This window comes from Eschrichtius robustus, chromosome 5 (assembly GCF_028021215.1).
Source record: "Eschrichtius robustus isolate mEscRob2 chromosome 5, mEscRob2.pri, whole genome shotgun sequence".
Lineage (NCBI taxonomy): Eukaryota > Metazoa > Chordata > Mammalia > Artiodactyla > Eschrichtiidae > Eschrichtius > Eschrichtius robustus.
In genome coordinates, this window is record NC_090828.1 from 55,904,148 (window position 1) to 55,924,946 (window position 20,799).

A 20,799-nucleotide genomic window follows, 5' to 3' on the forward strand; every position below is an offset into this window, starting at 1 on the left:
CTTGTGCCAAAAATGTTATAGGCATGATTCTCTCGTGTTGCACATCTAACTCATCAGGAAGTACAATTGGCTCTACCTGCAAAATTTATCCAAAATCTGACCATTTCTCACCACTCAACTGCCACCACCCAGGTCCAAGCCACCATCATCTCTGGAGTATTTCATGGCCGTAGCTTCTTAATCTACTTCTCTGCTTCCGCTCTTCCCCTCCACACTCTTCTCAATACAATAGCCAGGGGTTTTAAATTTTTAAGTCATATTGTATCACAAGTCAGCTCACAGAGTTTTCATAGTCTCCTTATTTCACTAGAGTAAAATCCAAACTCACAATTCTTTCAGAGATTTACAGTGCCCTACACGATGTCACCTCATTTTCTATCCTCAGCCCTCATTCATACTTCTCCAGCCATACCAGTCTCCTTGTTATTTCTAGAACATGCCACTCACACACCTTCCTCAGGGCCTTTGCACTGGCTACTCCTCTGCTGAAATACTCTTTCTCCAGTGTCTACGTGGGTCACATCCTCACCTCTTTATAGTCATCGTTCAAATGTTACCTGTTAGTAAGGTCTGGTGCCCTTGGTATTTCTAATCCCTTTTATCCTGCTCTATTTTTTCCCCATAATTTTTAATACCTTCTAACATATAATTTATTTATGTATTTTTTTGTATCGTTTACCATCTGCCTGCTCTCACTAGAATGTAAGCTCAAAGAAGGTGAGAATTTTATTGGTTTTGCTCACTGATGTATCCCCAACAAATAATAGGCATTATTATGGAATATTGTTCAATATTGTTGAATATATTATCTGTGTTATTTATGAATAATTACATATTGTTGAATATTATAAATTGATGTATGAACATATTACATATTTGTAGGAAAAGATCAGGAAGAACTTATCCCAAACTGTTAATAATTGCTATCTCTAGAGATGGCAAGATTACAGCTTTTGATTTTGGTTTAACTTGAAAATTTCACGAGTGCATATATTGTTTTTGTAATTAGGCAAAATTATAAAGATGTTTTAAAATGTTAGACCTTTTATATCTTATGTGAAATTATATTTTACCAGGCTATTATGAGCGCTCTAAAAACTATAAACTATTACTCAAAACCAGAATTGAAATAATGCAAGATCTAAGTAAACTAACTTGTCTTGCTGTATCTTTGGGGAATTCAGATGGATTACTTTCTATTGCCCTCATCAGCATGGAGTGTTGGTTGGCTTTTATTCTAACTAATATCCTTGTCTGAGACTGTCCCAACAGCACGTATATAAACTGCATTTGCAAATGACCTGACATTGGGTCAGGTGGCTTCTTGGAGTGCATACTCTATTTACAAATACCTTCACCATGAAACAATTATGCTGGCCTTGCTTTTAGTCAGGATTGTGCTTATGAACTCAACTCCCAATAATTAGTTACACTCTAGCACATCATCTGTGAAGCTTTCTGCCCTTTTTTTTCATACTAGATCAAAGAACACCTTAAAACAAGTATACTAATGCACAAGCTATTATTTACTCAATATAAGGTATACTATTCTGTTGCTTAATTTAGTATTTCCTTCCATTTATATAGTTATGGAAAGAATTTTCAGAGCCATTACATGCAGGGTTTTTTTCTGCCTGCAACAGAAATGAACAATTGGACCCAACATTTAAATAGGAAAGGTTCGGCAAGGGGAATAGCAGAAAATAACTAAAAAGTAGGGCAGGCCTTATGCATGGATGGTTTGGTGGTCTGTGTGTTACAAATTCAGGAGTGGTGGAAAATCCATCAGCACCCAGGTCTCCTCTGCCATGGGGGCTGATGCCCAGAGTTACACAGTTAAATCTAAGATGTCTTGATATTAATTCTGTCACTCTTCAATCCCATGCAATTCTTCCCTGTGACGTTCTTTCTCTGATTTTTTTTTTTTTTTTTTTTATTAAAGCCTGTTACAGACGACTCAAAAGTTCTTACCCTTGTCCTGTAGCACTTAAGGATAATGGGACTTCAGGCTCTGAGATCCTTTGACTTACAGCATTAAAGCCCCTTTTGCCTGTCAGGTCTTCACAGCAAAGCACTTCTGCAATCTGGGATGCTGAGTGCTAGCCTGGCAGGACAGCTCCTTTTCCATTCTTTGTAACGCGCCTTCTGGTCTATCAGTTATGCTTCTGTCACAAAGGGAAACGTGCAAAAATGGAACCATTAAGAGGTAGGGCTGAAATGCACTTGCTCCCGGTAATCTCTCAGTTGCTGATACTTAGTGTAAACCAGGCTGAGAGCCTTTCCTGAGAATAGGATTTGGTAGGGAAGATTGAACAATGGATATAAAATTTCCAGATGACCAGGAGGGTGAGGAAAGTTAGGAGGATTACTAAGACTTGAATAAGTGATACAATGGGGAAGCTGTGGGTAGTGAGGACAAATAGGGGGTCATGGTTCCAAGAGTCGAACAGACTTTGCTGCATCAGTGGTGGAAGACAGTGCGTCGGCTCTAAGTCCAAAGGTCAGTTATTTTTTAGGAGTGCTTTCGTCAGGAATTTAAGGAATCATTTGTAGGCAGTGTTCTAGAAACCTATGTGCAGATGAGGTTGGCATAAAGAAATGCCTCTTTGTTGTTTCAGGGAAATCAGGGGACTGACTCAGAACATCCCCTCCCTCACTTGTCCTAGTACCAGAATTTCTCACTGGTAGATTGGTGTTTGGGGGATAAAGTATTACTTTAGATTACTATTAAAGTTGCACATATCGTTCTAGGGAAAGAAAACACATTGCACATTAATGAGTAGTATTACGTTATCACCAATTCTTTTAACATTCCCTTTGACTGCCTTTGAGAGTCTGGAAAATATGACAAGTATGTTTTGATGGCTCCATGAGGTAAACCATCTTAAATTATATCCATTAACTGGAAAGACCCAGTGAGGACAGAGACTTGGAAAATTTTTAGTATATACATCTTTAATTGGAAAGAACTAGGCACCCCTAGATAATGTATTTATTTTAATGGTAGCCTCCTGGAAAGGCTGCTTAGTCTCATATGGTCTAATATTTGGGACTCTAGTGATGTGAATTTTAATCTAAGAATGATCGAGCAGGGACCTTGTGGAACAATGGAACAGATATTTCTGGGATGGTATTTCTTTCAATACTAGTAATAGTTACACTTGTAAAGCCCCTTACAAATTTTGAAACGCTTTCATACACAGATTCTCGTAAAACAACTTGGAAAAATAAGAAAAAGGAGAAAGAAGAAATGATGAGAAGGTGCTCTAATGCCAAAATCTGGAGATAACCAGCATTAATAGTTTGTTGTGCAGGAGATAAATATTGATGACAAAATTGAGGCATGAAGAGTTTTGGTGACTTGGTTGGGGTCGAGGGGCCGATAGATATTTTTGAGCTTCATTAACTGATGCAATCTGGAGACTTGGGTTGTCTGATGCACAGCGATGATTCTTTCTTCCATACTTTCTTCTTCTTCCTTACCCTTTTTGGGATTCATTCTTCAGAGGTCTTGTGCTTCTACAACGGGCTTCATCTCCCATCTCCTTCTCCTTCAATCCCTGCAGAGGGTGATATATGCTTCCAGGCCTTGCTGTTTCATATAGTAATATAAACTAACCTGGGTTAGTTTAACTTTCCAGAAACAACAGCCATTGCCACAAATAGACCACTAGGGGATTGCCTCAATGATCTTAAAATTGGAAAATTCACTCTCATCATACTCTGCCATCCTTCCTTCTTCCCCTCTCCCATCTTGTTGGGCTCATCAAGCTTGCTAATCATCACCACCCCCTCTTCCCTGTGCTCATAGCCAGTTAGTGCTGGCCCCACTTCCCTTCCTCAGCCAGAGTGGGAATGACTTAGAAATACCCTCAACATCCTTGGTCGCCGCTCCCCTCCTCCTGGGCTCAGCCCATGTGAGTCTCTAGCTCTGCTCTCTCAGTGTGGCCTTCCTCTTCTCCAGAACTAACCACTTTACTTCTGTTCCTGATCCCATTCCTTCTTCCCTTGACTATCTTTGCCTTCAATTATCCTTCTGTGTTACTAAATCCAATAGCCCATTTTCAGCGCTTATCCTGTTTGACTATTCTGCAACATTTGACACTGTTGTTCCCCTATAGTTCTATTTAGAAAAGAACTTTTTATCTTGCGTACAAGTAATTCATTATCTAAAATTTAGAAAACAGAAATAGTAGTTTAAAAAACTCCCATACGCAGAGTTCTTTCACAGTGTATACATGTATCACATCATAATGTTGTACGCTTTAAATATGTTACAGTTTTGTCAATTATACCTCAATAGAGCTGGATGAAAAAGGGATCAGTGGTTGCCAGAGGGATGGATGGATGAATAGGTGGTGTACAGAGGATTTTGAGGGCAGTGAAACTACTCTGTGTGATACTGTAATGGTGGATATATGTCATTATAAAGTTGTTAAAACCCATAGAACGTACAGCATCAAGAGTGAACCCTAATATAAACTATGGACTTTGAATGATAATGATGAATCAGTGTGGGTTCATCAGTTGCAACAAATGTACCACTCTAGTGAGGGATGTTGATAGTGAGGGATGTTGATGTGCATGTGTTGGGGCAGAGGGTATATGGGAACTCTCTGTACTTGCCTCATTTGTTATGAACCTAAAACTGTTTTTAAAAAATAAAGTTTATTTTAAAAGCAAAGAAACAAACAAAAACTCCCATGGACAAACAATTCAAAGGGAACTATTATGGTTATAATTTTTCTAGGATTTTCCAATGTATGTAATATATGTTTGTACACCCACAGATGCCCACACTATTATCACTTAATATATTACAATTTTCCCTGTTTACAAATATTCTTCTATAGCATGATTTTAATTAGATGGATAATATTCCACTGTGCTGTGATTTACTTAACCAGCTCCCTCCAGTGGAATGTTCAGGTTATTTCTGATATATCATTATCATAAATAATGCTATGGTTCATACCTTTATACATAAACTTTTGTGCATAACTATGATAATTACCATAGGATAAATTCCTAGACATAAAATTGATAAGGCAAAGGGTGTTTATACTTTTTAGACTGGGAACATGTCAATAAATCTATTTCCAGAAAGGCTGTTAGCAATGTGTTCACACATTAGGAATGCTATAAAGCCTGAGCTGAAGAATATGAGCTTTGGAGTTCTTTTCCATCCTACCTTCTTCTTCCTGTCCTAAATATTGTGTCCCCTCAGATTCAATTTTTCATCCTTTTTGTCTTTTTATTGGACAAGCTCTTTCTTGGTGATTTTACCCACGCAGTTAATATGAGAGGCTCCTTCTTCTCTCTCCCTTCCCGTTGCCCTCTCAGTGGTAATGTGTGTCAGCTTGAATTTGGAATCATTTCCCTCAAACTTCCTGTGTTCCCCACCTCAAGGAGCTCCACCGCCCTTCCTCAAACCAGGAACCTCAATATTATCTTTTGTAGGGATGGGAGAACACATACTCCTACCTCCCTAGAACAAAAATTCTTTGGGGGAACTACACTAATTTTTTTGGTAAGCAAAATTATCTTTTACTTCACTGACAAAGAGCCTGAGGTTTATTTTTGTCACCACCAAGCCTCTCAGGCGGTCTCTCTCTGTGTTTCTGTCACTCAGTGCATGTTCCCTTTCTTCTTGCACTGTGACCTCTACCCTCAGCTGCTTCAGATTTCCCGGGAGAGGTTAGACAGAGGCTACAGTTGTCCCAAGAGTTGGCAGAGCCAATTGTGCCTACTGCTCAGTGCTGGACGGGACCACCGACAATTGTGTATGACCCTCAGCAAAACAAAACACACCCAAACATCCTAGTGCTGCTCTGGCCAGCCCAAGTCTATAGATTACACCTCCCAGGCCTCTCTAAAATTGACTTCCTTCTCTTCGTGCTCACTGACGTTGCTGTTATTCAGATTCTCTCCTTAGGGAGAGGAAGAAAACCACTTTGTTCTTTTGGAAGATAACTTTGATGGATGTGTTTGTGATTGGCTTCCTTTGAACCAATCTTTCCACTTTCAAAGCAGTCAGTCTCTCTAGGTCTTATCTGATAAGGGAAGATGTTAACAGTACCTACTTCATAGGGTTGTTTGAATAAGTGTATGCAATAATGCATGTGAAAGTGCAGAACAAGGTGCCTTACATCAAGTGAGCATCCAGTAAATGTTATCTTGTCATCATCGTTACCCTCATCTTTGAAGACCCACTTTTACGGAGCTAAAACTGCTCCAGATTTCTCTAAACACAGTCAGTTGCTGGCTTTTGTGTGGTATTCTGAACGTTCTTTACTTGGATACTTATTTTATCTTAACTACTTCTGTCTTGACTAGACTGTGAGCTCCTCAAGGGTAATAACTGTTTGAATTCATTTTTATATCCTTAATACCCAGCAATGTGTCTGGTGCATAGGAGGTGGTAAATAAATATATGATGAAAGAGTGCATTGATGAATGATTTATGCCCAGGCTTTTTGCTTTTTTTGTTTTTTTGTTTTTTTTCTGGAATTCTCAAAAATCAATTGATGTAATTTACGCTATTAACAAATGGAAAAAGAAAAAAATCACATAATCTAAAATCACATATTAAAAGGCATAGAACTGAAGAGTAAGATGACATGATAAAATGCCTGGAAAATCCAAAGCACTACAGATATTAAAGTTAACAATTGAATTTAGCAAGATTGATGGATACAAGTTCAATATACAAAAATCAATTATATTTCTATATGTCAGTTAAAAGCATTAGAAAATAAATTAATAATACCATTTATAATAACACGAACTTTTAAAACACCAGGTACAAATATAACAAATTATATGTAAGACTTCTGCATAGAAAACTATAAAAGTTTGCTTAGAGAAATTTTTAAGAACTCTAAATAGAGGGATATTATGGATTGAGAGACTCAATGATGTAAATATGTCAAGTTTCTCCCAAATTGACTGATAAATTCAATACAATCCCAATAAAAATCTCAGCAGTGTGTGTGTGCGTGCATGTGTGTGTGTGCGCGTGTACTTCAAGTTGATTCTAAAATTAATATGGAAATGCCAAGGGCAAAAAATGGTCAAGACAATCTTAAAGAAGGAAAAAGTTGGAGAAATTACACCACCAGATACCAAGACGTATTATAAGACTTTATTATTCACGGCAGTATGGTATTGGTATAAGGGTAGACACATAAATCAATGAAGTAGAACAGAGTCCAGAAACAGGTCCTTACATATATGGACACATGATTAATGAAAAAGTGGTACCAGATAGTGGCGGGGAGAGGCATGTCCCCTGCCCCACAAAATTGGTTCTAGTCCAGTTGGATATCCACCAAGAAAAAAAAAAAAAAGAATCTTGACTCTCAGCTCACACTATACTCAAAAAATTATTTTCAGTTGGATTGTAAATCTAAAAGTAACAGTTAAAACAATAAAGATTCTAGGGAAATAATAGGAGAATATCTTCATGGGCTAGGAATAGGGAAAGATTTCTGGGAAAAGATCAAAAAATTACTTTAAAAAACAAACTAATGTACTGGTATCAAGAGTAGAAGACATCTGAAAAATTAATTCCTCAGAGGAAAACCAAAAAATAAATCCAAATATAAAATTTAGGTGGATAAATTAACTTCCAACTTCAACTTTTTAAAATATGTAGCTCTTAACTTCTACAATAAATGTTTTAAAACATAAAAAAAAATCTTTTATCCCAATAACCATAATCTAGAACCTCAATGTTTTATTTTTTCTCTGATTGGATTGGGATGACAGGTTGACCTTTCTCACTAGAAACCAAGGTCATATCAATTCACTAACACCCTTTCAGTCTTTAGTAGCTCTTATCTAACAATTCAAATATGGATCATTGGTTTTAATATTAAGTGGAGCTTGTTACTGAATGACATTTGTCTGATGTTGATAATTATACTTTTGTATTTCAAATATATCATCTCCTGACAATCTGTTAGGGTACAGAAAGATTGCTGAACCCTTACTTTTATCTTACCTTTCGTGACTTTTATTTTTATATGATTTTGCAACATATGTAATAAATCAGTAATGTTAGAAATATAGAATATTAAAAGTAAATACATGGATAAACAACAAGGTCCTACTGTATAACACAGGGAACTATATTCAATATCCTGTGATAAACCAGAACGGAAAAGAATCTTAAAAAAAAGAATGTATTCATATGTATAACTGAATCACTTTGCTGTACAGCAGAAATTAACACAACATTGTAAATCAACTATACTTCAATCAATTTTTAAAAGGTAGATACACATATAACAGCATTATAGACTCAATTTTTTTACTAAAAGATGTGCTTAAAGAGAAATATTGACCACTGGTTTAATTAAAATGCTTTAAATACTCAGAGCAGAAACAGTTGTCAGAATTCTTGTCTGGTGGTGTGATCGTGATCAAGATAGTTTTACATTCAGCTTTATGTGGGTGCAGGGATTGGGAGATGTAGTGCTGGTGTGGGGTTTATTGGTTGATTCATATTTGGTTAGGGCATGATTTCCTTGGGATGTGCATTGTGATGTTTTAAATGAAAAGAGACAGGTGAGTATATGCATTCCATTAGATTATAATATGTCTTTTTAAAAGTTATTTTTAAATATCTGTTATGAAGCGTGGTAAGCTATATGTCAGAAATGGGTAGATAATATTTAATTTTAATTAATTACTTTCTTATATCCTAGGCTGAGCAGATATCCGGTTTTCACATAAGATCGGTTCTCTGCGTACCTATTTGGAATAGCAACCACCAAATAATTGGTAAGACATTACCTAAATAGTTCAAACTTCTTTTATAAAGAAATGCAGTTTACTTTAAAATACATCCATCTCTTTTTTAAATGTTCCCCTTTTTATGTCCAGGACTCATCAATTTATGTCTCATACTCTTGTGTAATCTCGTAAGTGAAGACTCCTGTTGAATCAGTGTTAATCAGGACAATGAACAAATATTTATTCCTTTAAATAAGAACCAATCGTTTTGAAGTTGGAGGGGATTTCAGAAAGCAGCTAACTGAACTCCTTTATCTTACTCTGTGGAAACTGAGGCCCAAAGAGAGAGAAGAGACTTGCATAAGGTCACAAAGTGAGTTAGTAGCAGAGTCCCAAGTAAAACCCGGGCTTCTTAACTCCTAGTACATCAATATATTTACATCTGTGCTTTTACACGTGGAGTAAATGCAAAGGAAGAAAGGACGTGCATTGTTCGGCATATACTGAACATGCGTCTTTCTGCCTGGATGGTTCCAAAATAGGTTACACTTTCCCCTGAATAAGGGAATTGTGGACCAAAGCAGTTTCCAATTTTTCTCTCCCTCCCTGCTCCTTTCCTTTCCTCGAAAATTCAGTTAGGAAAATCTCAAACCTAAGAAAGAAGTCTAGGCGAGAAAGGGTCAGTTGTTAAAGTCAAGAAGGATGGAGACATTAGTAATTTAAACACAATGAAAATGTGTTATTTTTCTAAGAGACATAAGGTAACATACATTTGGTAACTAATGTAACTATTTGCCTCTCTTTGCTTCACCCTAAGGTTGCCTCTTAAACTCTAAGATATTGGACTTACCAAAGGATTCAGTATTCTGTAAATATTGTTAAGACTTGAATTCTAAGAGAATTTTTTCATCAGTTTGCTTAATTTGCAGAAAATACTAGTACATTATTGAACATAAAGTATATTCTAAGATTTGAGAATTTGAGCCCCTAGTACGAAGCACTGAATTACATCATGTGTAGAATTTTAAATATATTTAAGTTTGTTTTTTTTTTTTTTGGCCACGCTGTGCAGCATGCGGGATCTTAGTTCCCTGACCAGAGAACCCCTGCCTCCTGCACTGGAAGCGTGGAGTCCTAACTACTGGACCACCAGGGAATTCCCAAAATATATAATATTTAAGTTTAAAGAGAAGAGAAATTTCATGAGAAACACCATACGTTATCTGTAGATGTCCAATGGCAATCTCACCTGCAGTCCTACATTTCATTTCTAACAGTAAACATCTGTTATTCTTTCAAAACTGACTGTAGTTTGCCTGTTACACACTAAGAGCTTTGTATTTTATTATACATGTCTTCTAGCATATGATGACTTACCTCCCTGATGGGAAGTTAGGTGTTTTAAAAAATACAAGCATGCTTTAGAATTACAGTCATTTTTGTTTATACTAAATAGGGATACAAGGGAATGGTTTTCAAGATTGTTGAATTTTTCCAGTTAGACTTGTGTGCTTTGATAGTTGTGCCCCAAATATCTGGTATAATGCTGGAAATGAACTTTGGAAAGAAGACACCCACAAGTTAAATTTGTTAAAACTAGTTTAAACCCATTGGGAGCAGGCAACAAAACTAACCTTGCTTTGAAAGTTAACTGTATCATAATTCCTAACATTTCTTGAATGTTCTCTCCGTGTGGAGCAATATGCTTTCCAAACATTAATCAAATGTTATCTCATTTAATCTTCATAACCCACTGAGATAGTTAACATTTTAATCCTCATTTTACTGATGAGGAAATTTAGTGTTAAAAAAGTTAGGTAACATGCTCACGGTAACACCACTAATGGTGGAGGTGAAAATTCAAACCAAGACTGTCTATCTCCAGAGCCTATGTTCTTAATCACTACGCCATGCTGCCTCAACTCAAGCACTGTGCTTCAGAGAATTGAAAAAAAAACTTAGTTATATGTATTTTTTTAATTGTATATTTATATAATTATGTACATTATATTTTTATATATTTTTAAATTATATATAATTAAAATTTTTATATATATTGCATGTATATATGTGTTTATATATACATACAGTTATAGATATTCAAGTATGTATATGTATATGTGTATAAGTATGTAATTGTGTATATATGTGTATGCCAGATACATCAATTATTGTGCACAGTCATCTTGAAAACCGTTTTTAGTGAATCTGATTGATGCCTGGTAGAACTCCAGGCTTGCCTGAGACCGGGTCTGGATATCACAGCTGGAAAATAGACTGCATCCCTGTACACCTCAGATCTGCTCTGAGCAGACCTCAGATCTGCTCTCACTGAGGCAGCAGGTGTGAGAGTAACCAGGGATTAAGCTGAGTGTGTGCACTTAAAGGAGCATAGAGTCATCTTACTGTATTGTAGGAACACGGTGTCCAGCACTGAAAATGACCACATATCCCAACCTCTTCTCACAGGAGTGGCTCAAGTGTTAAATAGACTTGATGGGAAACCTTTCGATGACGCAGATCAACGACTTTTTGAGGTAAGAAAGTAAATTCGTGAACCAGGGGTTACAGCTGAGTCACCAGTAGTCTCCTGGTTACAGCTTGCCCCCATTAGGAAGGATAAATAATTATTACTTGACATTTATTAATCATTATACTTTGACAGTGTGATGAAATTTAAAGGACGATTTAAAGAATATATCAATGTTTAGGTAAGATTTGATTCTCTTTTTTCATGAATCAGATGTTTTTACCCTAATTGATTGTTTTTTACAGAATTGAATTGCCTCCCTCTTCTCTCCAAAGTGTTAATTGTCTTATCTTTGTCTTGTTTGTGTGTGTTCAGTCATGAGACCTCTAGCCAGCTCTGCCAGGCGTACTGCCATCACCTTTCTTATGTTTACAAGCTTCTGTTTACTCCAGCCTGCCCTCTAGCTAGAGAGGTTAGCCTTGAACAGGCTTCCTAGTAGACTTTGTACTAGTAGCCAACATGAAAACCCCATGATTCTTTTTCTCCAGCTGAGGCTACATCAGGGCTTCTTTACTAATTGGTTCTAAATCTGAATCCTCTGTCCCCTTAACATTTACCTCATTTACACTCACTTGGTTTCCTTACCAAAATATTTTATAGCCTAGCTACTGAAAGAGGTGGCTATTGGTTAAATGGGATGAAATTACTAAAATCAGTTCACAACCTAAATAAAGAATGCATTTAAACGGACTGTACGTTTTTAAATGTATTTAAAGTCATTTCTTCACAATGACATTAAATTAATAATTTTTCTCATGGGCAATGTGAGCAATAAAGTTGTTACATGACAATAGTAATTAAGAATTTTAATGTACATATTTCCCCAAGGCCTACCTCTGTATACAATAAAATTATATTTTAAGGCCCATTCCTGATGACTGCCTGCTTTTATATTAGATTATGCCAATGAGTTATTGCAATTTTTAGTTAGTGAGCTTTCTCTTTCCTAGGCTTTTGTAATCTTTTGTGGCCTTGGCATCAACAATACAATTATGTATGATCAAGTGAAGAAGTCGTGGGCCAAGCAATCTGTGGCTCTTGATGTAAGTACAATATTTATGTCGGAATTTGTGCTAAAAAGCCCTGATTTTATGAGGGGAAAAAGGTCCTTGTTATGGGGCTTAATTTCTCAATTTTTAATTATCTATTCATTGGGTCTTAATCATTTTAGAGTTATAGGTTTGAGTTTGATGAAAGCTAGAGACCCTCTCTAGAAAAATATACATACACACATAGTTTTACATATAATTTCAAGGAGTTCACAGATTCCTTGAAGCCCAGCCATGTACGGTGTACAGTTAAATACAAATTTTAAATATTAGGATTATTAAAAGAGATGATCCAAAATTAATTTGTCAGGATATAAAATGTATTATGAATGTATTTTGAATAAGTATAGATATTCTGGAAATTCACAACTATTATTATCATAAGAAAAAAGCCTCTCTATGAAGATATGTGACTCAGATGGGGGAAACTGATCCTGTCATTATGCACCCCTCCCTGTGCTAATGCAGTCACAGTCTCCTCACCCATGAATTGTTCATTTGGGTTCATAGTGTATACCCCCTTGTTTGTATAACTCAGATACCTTCTGTCCTAAGACACAAAAATTATTACTGACACTCCCAAATTTCCAGCCCAACTGTGAGCCTTGTGACAATCTCACTTTTCAGAAGCTGACTTATTTGTGTGGACTTGTATGTTCTGTGTGCTTTATTTGTGCCAGTGTCAAAAGCAGCGTTCCCAGTCAGAATTCTGGTGTTGCCATCTTGGTTTTGTCCCTCCCACCTCCACTCAACCCCTACCCCACCAGATACCAAACTCTCGACTCTAATAATCAGGTGGTATCCACCTCAGTCCCTAGCCCAGGAATCCATATGCAAGAATATCTGGGAGGATTTCTTTTTTTGGCCACACCGCGTGGCTTGTGGGATTCTAGTTCCCCAACCAGGGATCAGCCAAGGATCAAACCCAGGCCCTCGGCAGTGAAATCACAGAGTCCCAAACACTGGACCACCAGGGAATTTCCTCTGGAAGGATTTCTCATCTCAGAACTTTATGAAGACAAAAAACGATGTGTTAAAAAAAACAAAAAAAAAAAAACAAAAAAAAAAAAACGATGTGTTGAGAGCTACTAAACTCAAACTCTGGAATGAGATCTACCTATACTATAGTATACATTAACTTCTGAATAGATCTGTACTTTAGAATTATGTATTTATAAATATTGTACATGAATACGAATATTGTTAAGTTCTTTTATTCCTAAATATATAAAATTAATACTCTGAGGCTCTTAGAGAACAGAGATGCTCTTAAAGCTGAATAACGGAACAAAGAAAGGAATTTACTATCATTTTTAATAACTTTACTTTTATGATCCTGATTTCCATTTTGCATGAGCAGCAGGAACTTCATGAGAAATGTACTAATGTGTGCTTACATTTTCTGACAGTAAGGATCCTAGGATAAAAGGGGTAAAACTTTACCTGTAAGTCTAGAATACAGAGAAAATAAAGCAGGCATGTAGTTGCAGAATATTACTTCTTCATTTTGAACATCAAGAATTGTCCTCTGGGGAGTCTTTCATAGACACTGCAAATGAAGCCTTACCTAACACTGATGAGAAATTTTCCAGGAAATATAAGTCAGCGTATTAAGAGACACCTTATACACCTTTATGATCAAAAGAGGGAAGGAATGAAGGTCAAACAGAGGGTGTGGAAAGGGCATATGCAATCAGGAGCCAAGCCCCATTTATTCTACCTCCCAAAAGCCTCTCCCATCCCTTTCCTCCTTTCCAATTGCCACAGCAACCATCCTACTCAACGGCTTCATTACCTCTTGACCGAGCAATTGTAATAGCCTTCTATTAATTCTTCCTAAACCATATTTTAGATTGCATCATTCACCCACTCATTGACCTTAAATTACTCCCCCATTACCTATCAAAGTACAAACTTCTGGCCTTTGAGGCCCTTGGAAATCTCATACCAAACTATCTTCCTGCCCCCGGCCCTCATTTCTCTTTTCAGAGTATTCTATGCAAATTACAAACTCAACTACTTCATAGTCTACAAATCAGCCACCTGCTTCTCTGCCCTCTGATCTTCGCTCTAACATCCTCTCCACTTTAGTTATTCTGTTCCAATTATGCCGTCTCCCCTCAAAATTGTCCCATCATTCAAAGCCTGATTTAAATGTAATCTTCTCTCTATAAAGCTTCTAATCTCATGGTTATTGGTTCCTCTCTTTGCCCTATGTTACAGTTAATGGTGAGTCTGTATGTTTTCCTCCACTAGAACATATGTCCATCAAAGCATATGATCATGTCTTAGCTATCTTTTATTCCTTTTGGTGTTTTATATATAATGGTACTCAGTAAAAGTGTATTGAATAAATGAATGCATGCAGCCACAAATAATTATTTTGGTCTGCCACATCAACATTGCAGAAGGGGAAAGCTAGGGCTGTGATGGAGGAACTGGCAGTCATTTTAGTGACAGTCTTGCTGGCCACGTAGCAGCACCTCTGTATTCCCTTCCCCCTTTATAAGCCATGAGTAGAAAATTGTTATTTACTTGTTTGGGTGTGGGACCTCTTCCCAGATACTGTGTTCCCTGGGGTATTTCCTTAGATGATGATTAAGAGACCAGTCTGGCTTCCTGAAGGTGGAGAAGAAGGAGAGAAGTGAAAGAGATGATTCTCCTTGAGCAATGCCCTAAGCTCCAAGGAGAGATTTCTCTCTAACTGGGTGATTGAAGAAGTTAGACTTCTAGGATGCCAGCAGAATGCCATTTGATTCTTTGTCACCCCTCTTCCTTTAAACCTACTCTGTTGAATCAATCTTCCCCACTCTTGAGTGAAGTCTGGTAGATTCCACAGCTCTTCTGACATACTCAGGTGTTAAATAGTCTCTGAGCTTTTCCCTTTGCCCAGGATTAGAAGCCTATGGTCAGGAGAGGGTCATAGTGGGCTTTGTGGCTCTTCCTCACTTCACTTCCTCCCCTAAGACAGGTGCAGGGAGGTTGGATGAGAGGGCAAAGCCTTACATGACTGATGCTGTCCTAAGTTGGTTTCAGGGCCCTCTATATCAGACATCAGCATTCTCTTTTTATCATGAGTTGCTTTTATAAATTCTTAGAGGACTCTCGGGGCTAGCAATCTCCTGATAGCCATCCCTGATGTGGGTTTGCCTCTCCTGACTGACAGGTTATAATCCCCTCTCAACCCCTGGCTTCCAGGGGCCCATCCAGACTCTTCCTTTGTGGGAATCATCTCACTCTTCCAGGAAATTCTCTTGGTCAGGGCCTGTTTTTGTTTCTTTTTTTAACTGTGGTAAAACAGACACAACATAAAATTTACTACTTTTAAGTGTACAGTTCAGTGGCATTAAGTACATTCACATTGTTGTGCAACCATCACCGTCATCCATCGCCAGAACTTTTTCATCTTCCCAGACTGAAACTCTGTGCCCATTGACCCCCAACTCCTCATTCTTCCTTCCATGCATCCCATGGCAACCACCATTCTATTTTATGTCTATGAATTTCACTACTCAAGATACTTCACATGAGCAGAATCATAACAGTACTTGTCCTTTTGTGACTGGCTTATTTCACTTAGCATAGTGTCTTTAAGACTCATCCATGTTGTAGCACGTGTCAAAATTTTCTTTTTAAGGCTGGTTAGTATTCTATCGTAAGTATATACCACCTTGTGTCCATTCATTCATCTATTGATAGACACTTGGGTTGCTTCCATGTCAAAGTCCTTTTAAGCCTGGGTATCTTTCATAGGTCCATTTGGTCAATGGGAAAACTCACATGTCTTCAACCGTTAGATTGAAATGCAAGTCTTCCGCAAAGCAGCTCTCTTCTCCTGCCCACTAACTTTTGGAATTTTTAGGCATGAATCAGGTACCAGTCTCTGTTCCCACACTATACTCTGGGGAAATACATTGTAGGTCCTACAAGTGGCTCTCTGGAAGGAACTCTCAAGAAACCCTAAGAAATCCTCAATACGGGGCTCTCATGAACTGTTATCCTTTTTACACAGTGCAAAGTTGGGAAACCAGCACCTTAACGTGGAGGCAGGGGCATCTTCTTTCCAAGTCCTACATAGAAGGCCTAGATGGCCTTAGCACTCCCTTTAGAATGTGGTACCTGTTGGTCTCAACTATAAACTCAGACAGAGTCTCATTTAAACATCCTATTTTGTCTATCAAAATGATTTTTTCCAGACCAAGTTACTGTCAGACCATGATCCAATGATTGTCTAAATGATAAGTGTCAGGCCTGGGAAGACCCATGTTTATTTGTAGGTACAATGGATCCAGGTTCTCAATTACAAAGCCAAATGTAACACATCAGCAGAAATGGAATTGTTCCCACTTGTAAATTCTTCTTTACTGACAATATGTTGGATTATGTAAACACTTCTTTTGGAGAAAAGAAAAAAAGGAAACAAATTAATTACGCTCTTGAAATGATTATGTAGTAATTAGTACCCCGTTGTAGCCACTACTACATGGTAAGTTACTTAAAAAGAAAGAAAGGAAAAAAAAAAAAAAGCTCTGGAAGCTGTTCTCTGTGAAAATTCCAGGCTCTTATTGAGCTGGTTTATAAATTTATGATCAAATTGTGGCTTTTAAAAGGGCACTAAGAAAATAATCATGCCAAATTTCTTGAACTTCTTTGAATAGCCAGTAAAGACCAACTAAACAGATAGTGTGAGCTTCAGCTTTTCACTTGCTGCTTTCTGTTGCCCAAAGAAGGGTCTCACAGTGACATGCTGATTGGGCTTTTGGGGTATTCTAGCATAGCCTACACATTAGAATCAACAGGGTGCTTTTAAAAAATATTGATGCCTGCACCCTTTTCTAAACTGATTGAATCAAAATCTCTGGAAATAGAGCCTGAGCATATGTATTTACAAAAAGTTCTCCATGTGATTCTGATGCACAGTGCAAGGTGAGAACCATTGGCACAGAGTGATCTATTTGTGGGATAATTTCTCCAAGTCTTTCTTTCACAAAAAGCAACCACAGTATTGGATATCATTACTTCCTTTATAAATATTTGTTGAATTAGGTTGAAGACAGTAGATGAAATGAGGTGAGGCTAAAGGGTGCTATCTCCTCCTTGCTTTAAATACCCGTTTACTCTTTGACTCCTTCTAATGGCTTCCATTCTCGCCTCTCCTTTGAGGAGTCATCTGAAATGTTATCAGTGAACACCTATGCCCAGTCCCCATTCTCAGTTCTTAACTTCTCTTATGTGTTCATGCTGTTGACTATTTTCTCCGATCACAGAAAAGAGAATAACCACTCCACCGTGGTAATTAACCTGTAAATGACTGGTTTATTTCATGACCATAAGAGAGACCAGGATCCAGAGCAAAGATAGATGAACCTTACAAACAAGGAACAGGGCAGCAATTTTAGTATTACAAGACTCATCATGTAATTTACTAGAATTTTATAGCTATCTATAATATATTCCATTTTCTTTAGTAAAAGGAGAAACAGTTTCTATTCCAGTACCTAGAATAGTTCTCGACACATAGTAGGTACTCAATAAATATTTGCTTAGTTATGTTATTTTTTAATTTATTTGTTTATTTATGAATAAATGAACCTAATTTCATACCTAATTTGATACCTAATTGTATCTGAAGCGTTTTGTGACTTGCTAACAGCTTCTGTAAGCATCTGTTTTTGCAAATTTAGGACATAGTCTTGAAATATCTATGAAAACTGTGATTTCCAGTTTATAATTTTGTAAATGAATTCCACAAATTCTGCAAAGCTGGCTCTGTGGGGCATTCCTTGAGCTAGCGATGAGGAAGTATATATGGGTTTGTTTTTTTTTTTTTTTGGCCATGCGGCATGCGGGATCTTAGTTACCCTACCAGGGATTGAACACGCACCCCTTGCATTGGGAGCACAGAATCTTAATCACTGGACTGCCAGGGAAGTCCCAGTAGATACGTTTTTGTTTCTTTTGTCTCAATAATATCTGCTGTAGATAATTAGGATCACAAAGTATTTTTTTATATCTTTTTGTTTGGAGGCAGATCAGTCATAACTCTAGAGATTTTCCTGCTTTCCATGTTTTCTACTACATCCTCCCTTGACTTCTATGACCCTATACCTAGGTGGTTCTTCTCTGGTCTTTCATTCTTAAATCTCCTCTCGTCAGCCCTCTTTTGAATATTCTTCAAGGTTGAATCATCTGACCCATTTGCTCCTATTTTCTCTCTATACATGCTTTCCCTGAGCAATTTCAGCTACTCATTTGGCTTTAACTGAGATGACCTCCAATATGTATTCCTAGTTCACTCTTTCTCTCTCTTTGAAGCTTCAGACTTTCATTTCCAACTAACTCTTAGTTCTTTTATGTACGTCCAAAAGTTTAGACTTAACATATGTAACAATTACAATCACCATTAAAAAATATGTACATATGTTATTAATAGAATATTGGTATGATGTTTTCATTCACAGTGGTTTATCATTAACTTCTCTTCTCCCTGGCTTTCCACATCCAGCCACTTGCCAGGTTCAGTCAATCTGGTTCCTACGGTATCTCCTTTTTCACTGCCATCTCTGTAGTTCAGGTCTTTATTTCCTCTTTCCTGTATTAATGCTGCTTATTCAAGCTGATAATCCTGGCTCTAGTTTCTTCTTTCCCCACCCATAGTACTCACAATGTACGGATTTGTTTTCCTAAAGTATAATATTGGCCGTATCTCTTCTGTGCTCTAAAAAAAATCAGTGCCTTCCCATTGCCTACAAATTAGAGCTTTCAAGATCCTCCACTATTGACATCAATATTCTTTTTACCTTAGTTTTCACTGCCTCCATCTAGGAAAAAAAGTCTCTATTATTATGTGTTTCTCAAAAATATCCAGAGATTCCCACTCTGGGTCTTTTCTCCGTTTGCTTGAAAAACCTTTTAACAAACCTCAAATTTCACCTCTTCCTTCAATGTTTCCTGATGTACCCCCAACAGATGTGATTGTTCCTTTCTTTTAATCTCTTTACAAAAGGGCTATTGTCATTTGAAATCTCTGTTGTGTTGGTTGATCTTCAGATAGAAATATTTTACAAATATTTTACGCTAGTAAAAACATAGTGCTTACCATTTAAGTATTTGGTAATAAGGATAAAGATTAATCAAATTGTTTTCTTATGATTCTTTTATACTAAGTATGACCCATATATGATATAATTCTTTTCTTATTTTTTTTAAGTGTTTTTAAGTTGAAACAATGTATTATGGTTATAGAAGATGTAAAATCAGAAATCAAACTCAGTGGTAACCTACCGCTTAGAGCTTACCACCTTATCATTTGGGTTGACAATTTTTTCTTTCTTTTTTTCTTTCAGCCTTTTTAAGATGTCACTGTCTTCTGGATTCCACTGTTACTAATGAAAAGTCTGCCATTATTCTTGTAAATGTAATGTGTCTTTATTTCTCACTGCTTTTAACATTTTCTTTTTAATCTTTGTTTTACAGTCATTTAACTATGATGTGTCTAGGTGTGTTTTTCTTTGTATTTCTTTTTCTTGGGTTTCACTGAGTTTCTTGGATCCAAGGGTTGATAGCTTTCATTAATTTTGGAAAATATTTGGCTAATATCTCTTCAAATATTTATTTTTCTTTATTCTCTCTCTCTCTTTCCCAGCCCAGTTACATGTATGTTGAATTGTGTGATATTGGCCCCCAGATCTCTGACACTTGTAATTTTTTCATTCTTTTTTCCTTTATGCTTCAGTTTGGGGGTTTTCTACTGAACTTTCTTAGAGTTTGCTGATTCTTTTTTCTAGTCTTCTATAAAGTCCATCCATTTCTGATATTTTATTGTACTCTGTTGTATTAATATTGTATGTTTCAGTTCTAGACATTTTGACTTAGTTCTTTTATAAGCTTTGGTTTCTCTGCTGAAATGTCCCAACAGTTATTATGTCTAACTTTTCCTCCAAATTGTTAACCTACAATTCTTCACAAGTTATTTTATATCGCTCATCTTTATTTCTAACATCAGGGGCATCCATGACTCTGCCTCTATTGATTCTTTCTTTTCTCGGTGAGGGATCACATTTTTCTGTTTCTTTGCCTGTCTTCATAAATATTGATTGCATGTGAAACATCTTGTATAGAAAAACAAGAGTAGATAAAGGTTTTAGTGGGTACCGTTTGAGCTAAATAATATTTTTTGTTGTGTTCTGTTTTTCCAGATAGGATATGTGATTTTTTTTTATGTCAGGCCGCTAGCATGAGGGGTTGATCATTCAAATTCAACCATCTGTGGTGCTTAGCTGAAAACGGGCAAAGCTTTTGTTAGTTTCCCTTTATTTCTGGTCTCAGAAGAGATTATGGAGATCTCCTTTTGCCCTTCAACCCAACCCCAAATACTCAGGCTCTGTTGAGTGACTGGCCACACTCAGGATTTGAGTTGAAGGCGTTTGAGTTGCAGGCGTTTGAGTTGCAGCTTAAGTTCATTTCAGTTCACTTCTGGAT

General features: G+C 36.9%; 1 protein-coding gene across 2 annotated transcripts in view; it reads left to right on the forward strand.

Moving 5' to 3' along the window:
- Window positions 1-20,799, forward strand: part of PDE11A (phosphodiesterase 11A) — a 464,603-nt gene that overhangs the window by 269,545 nt on the left and 174,259 nt on the right. For both annotated transcript variants that reach the window (XM_068543893.1, XM_068543892.1), the window contains exons 7-9: window positions 8,712-8,787; window positions 11,209-11,276; window positions 12,220-12,312. In XM_068543893.1, coding sequence (XP_068399994.1) covers window positions 8,712-8,787; window positions 11,209-11,276; window positions 12,220-12,312 — 237 coding nt within the window. The remainder of the gene's footprint in view (window positions 1-8,711; window positions 8,788-11,208; window positions 11,277-12,219; window positions 12,313-20,799) is intronic.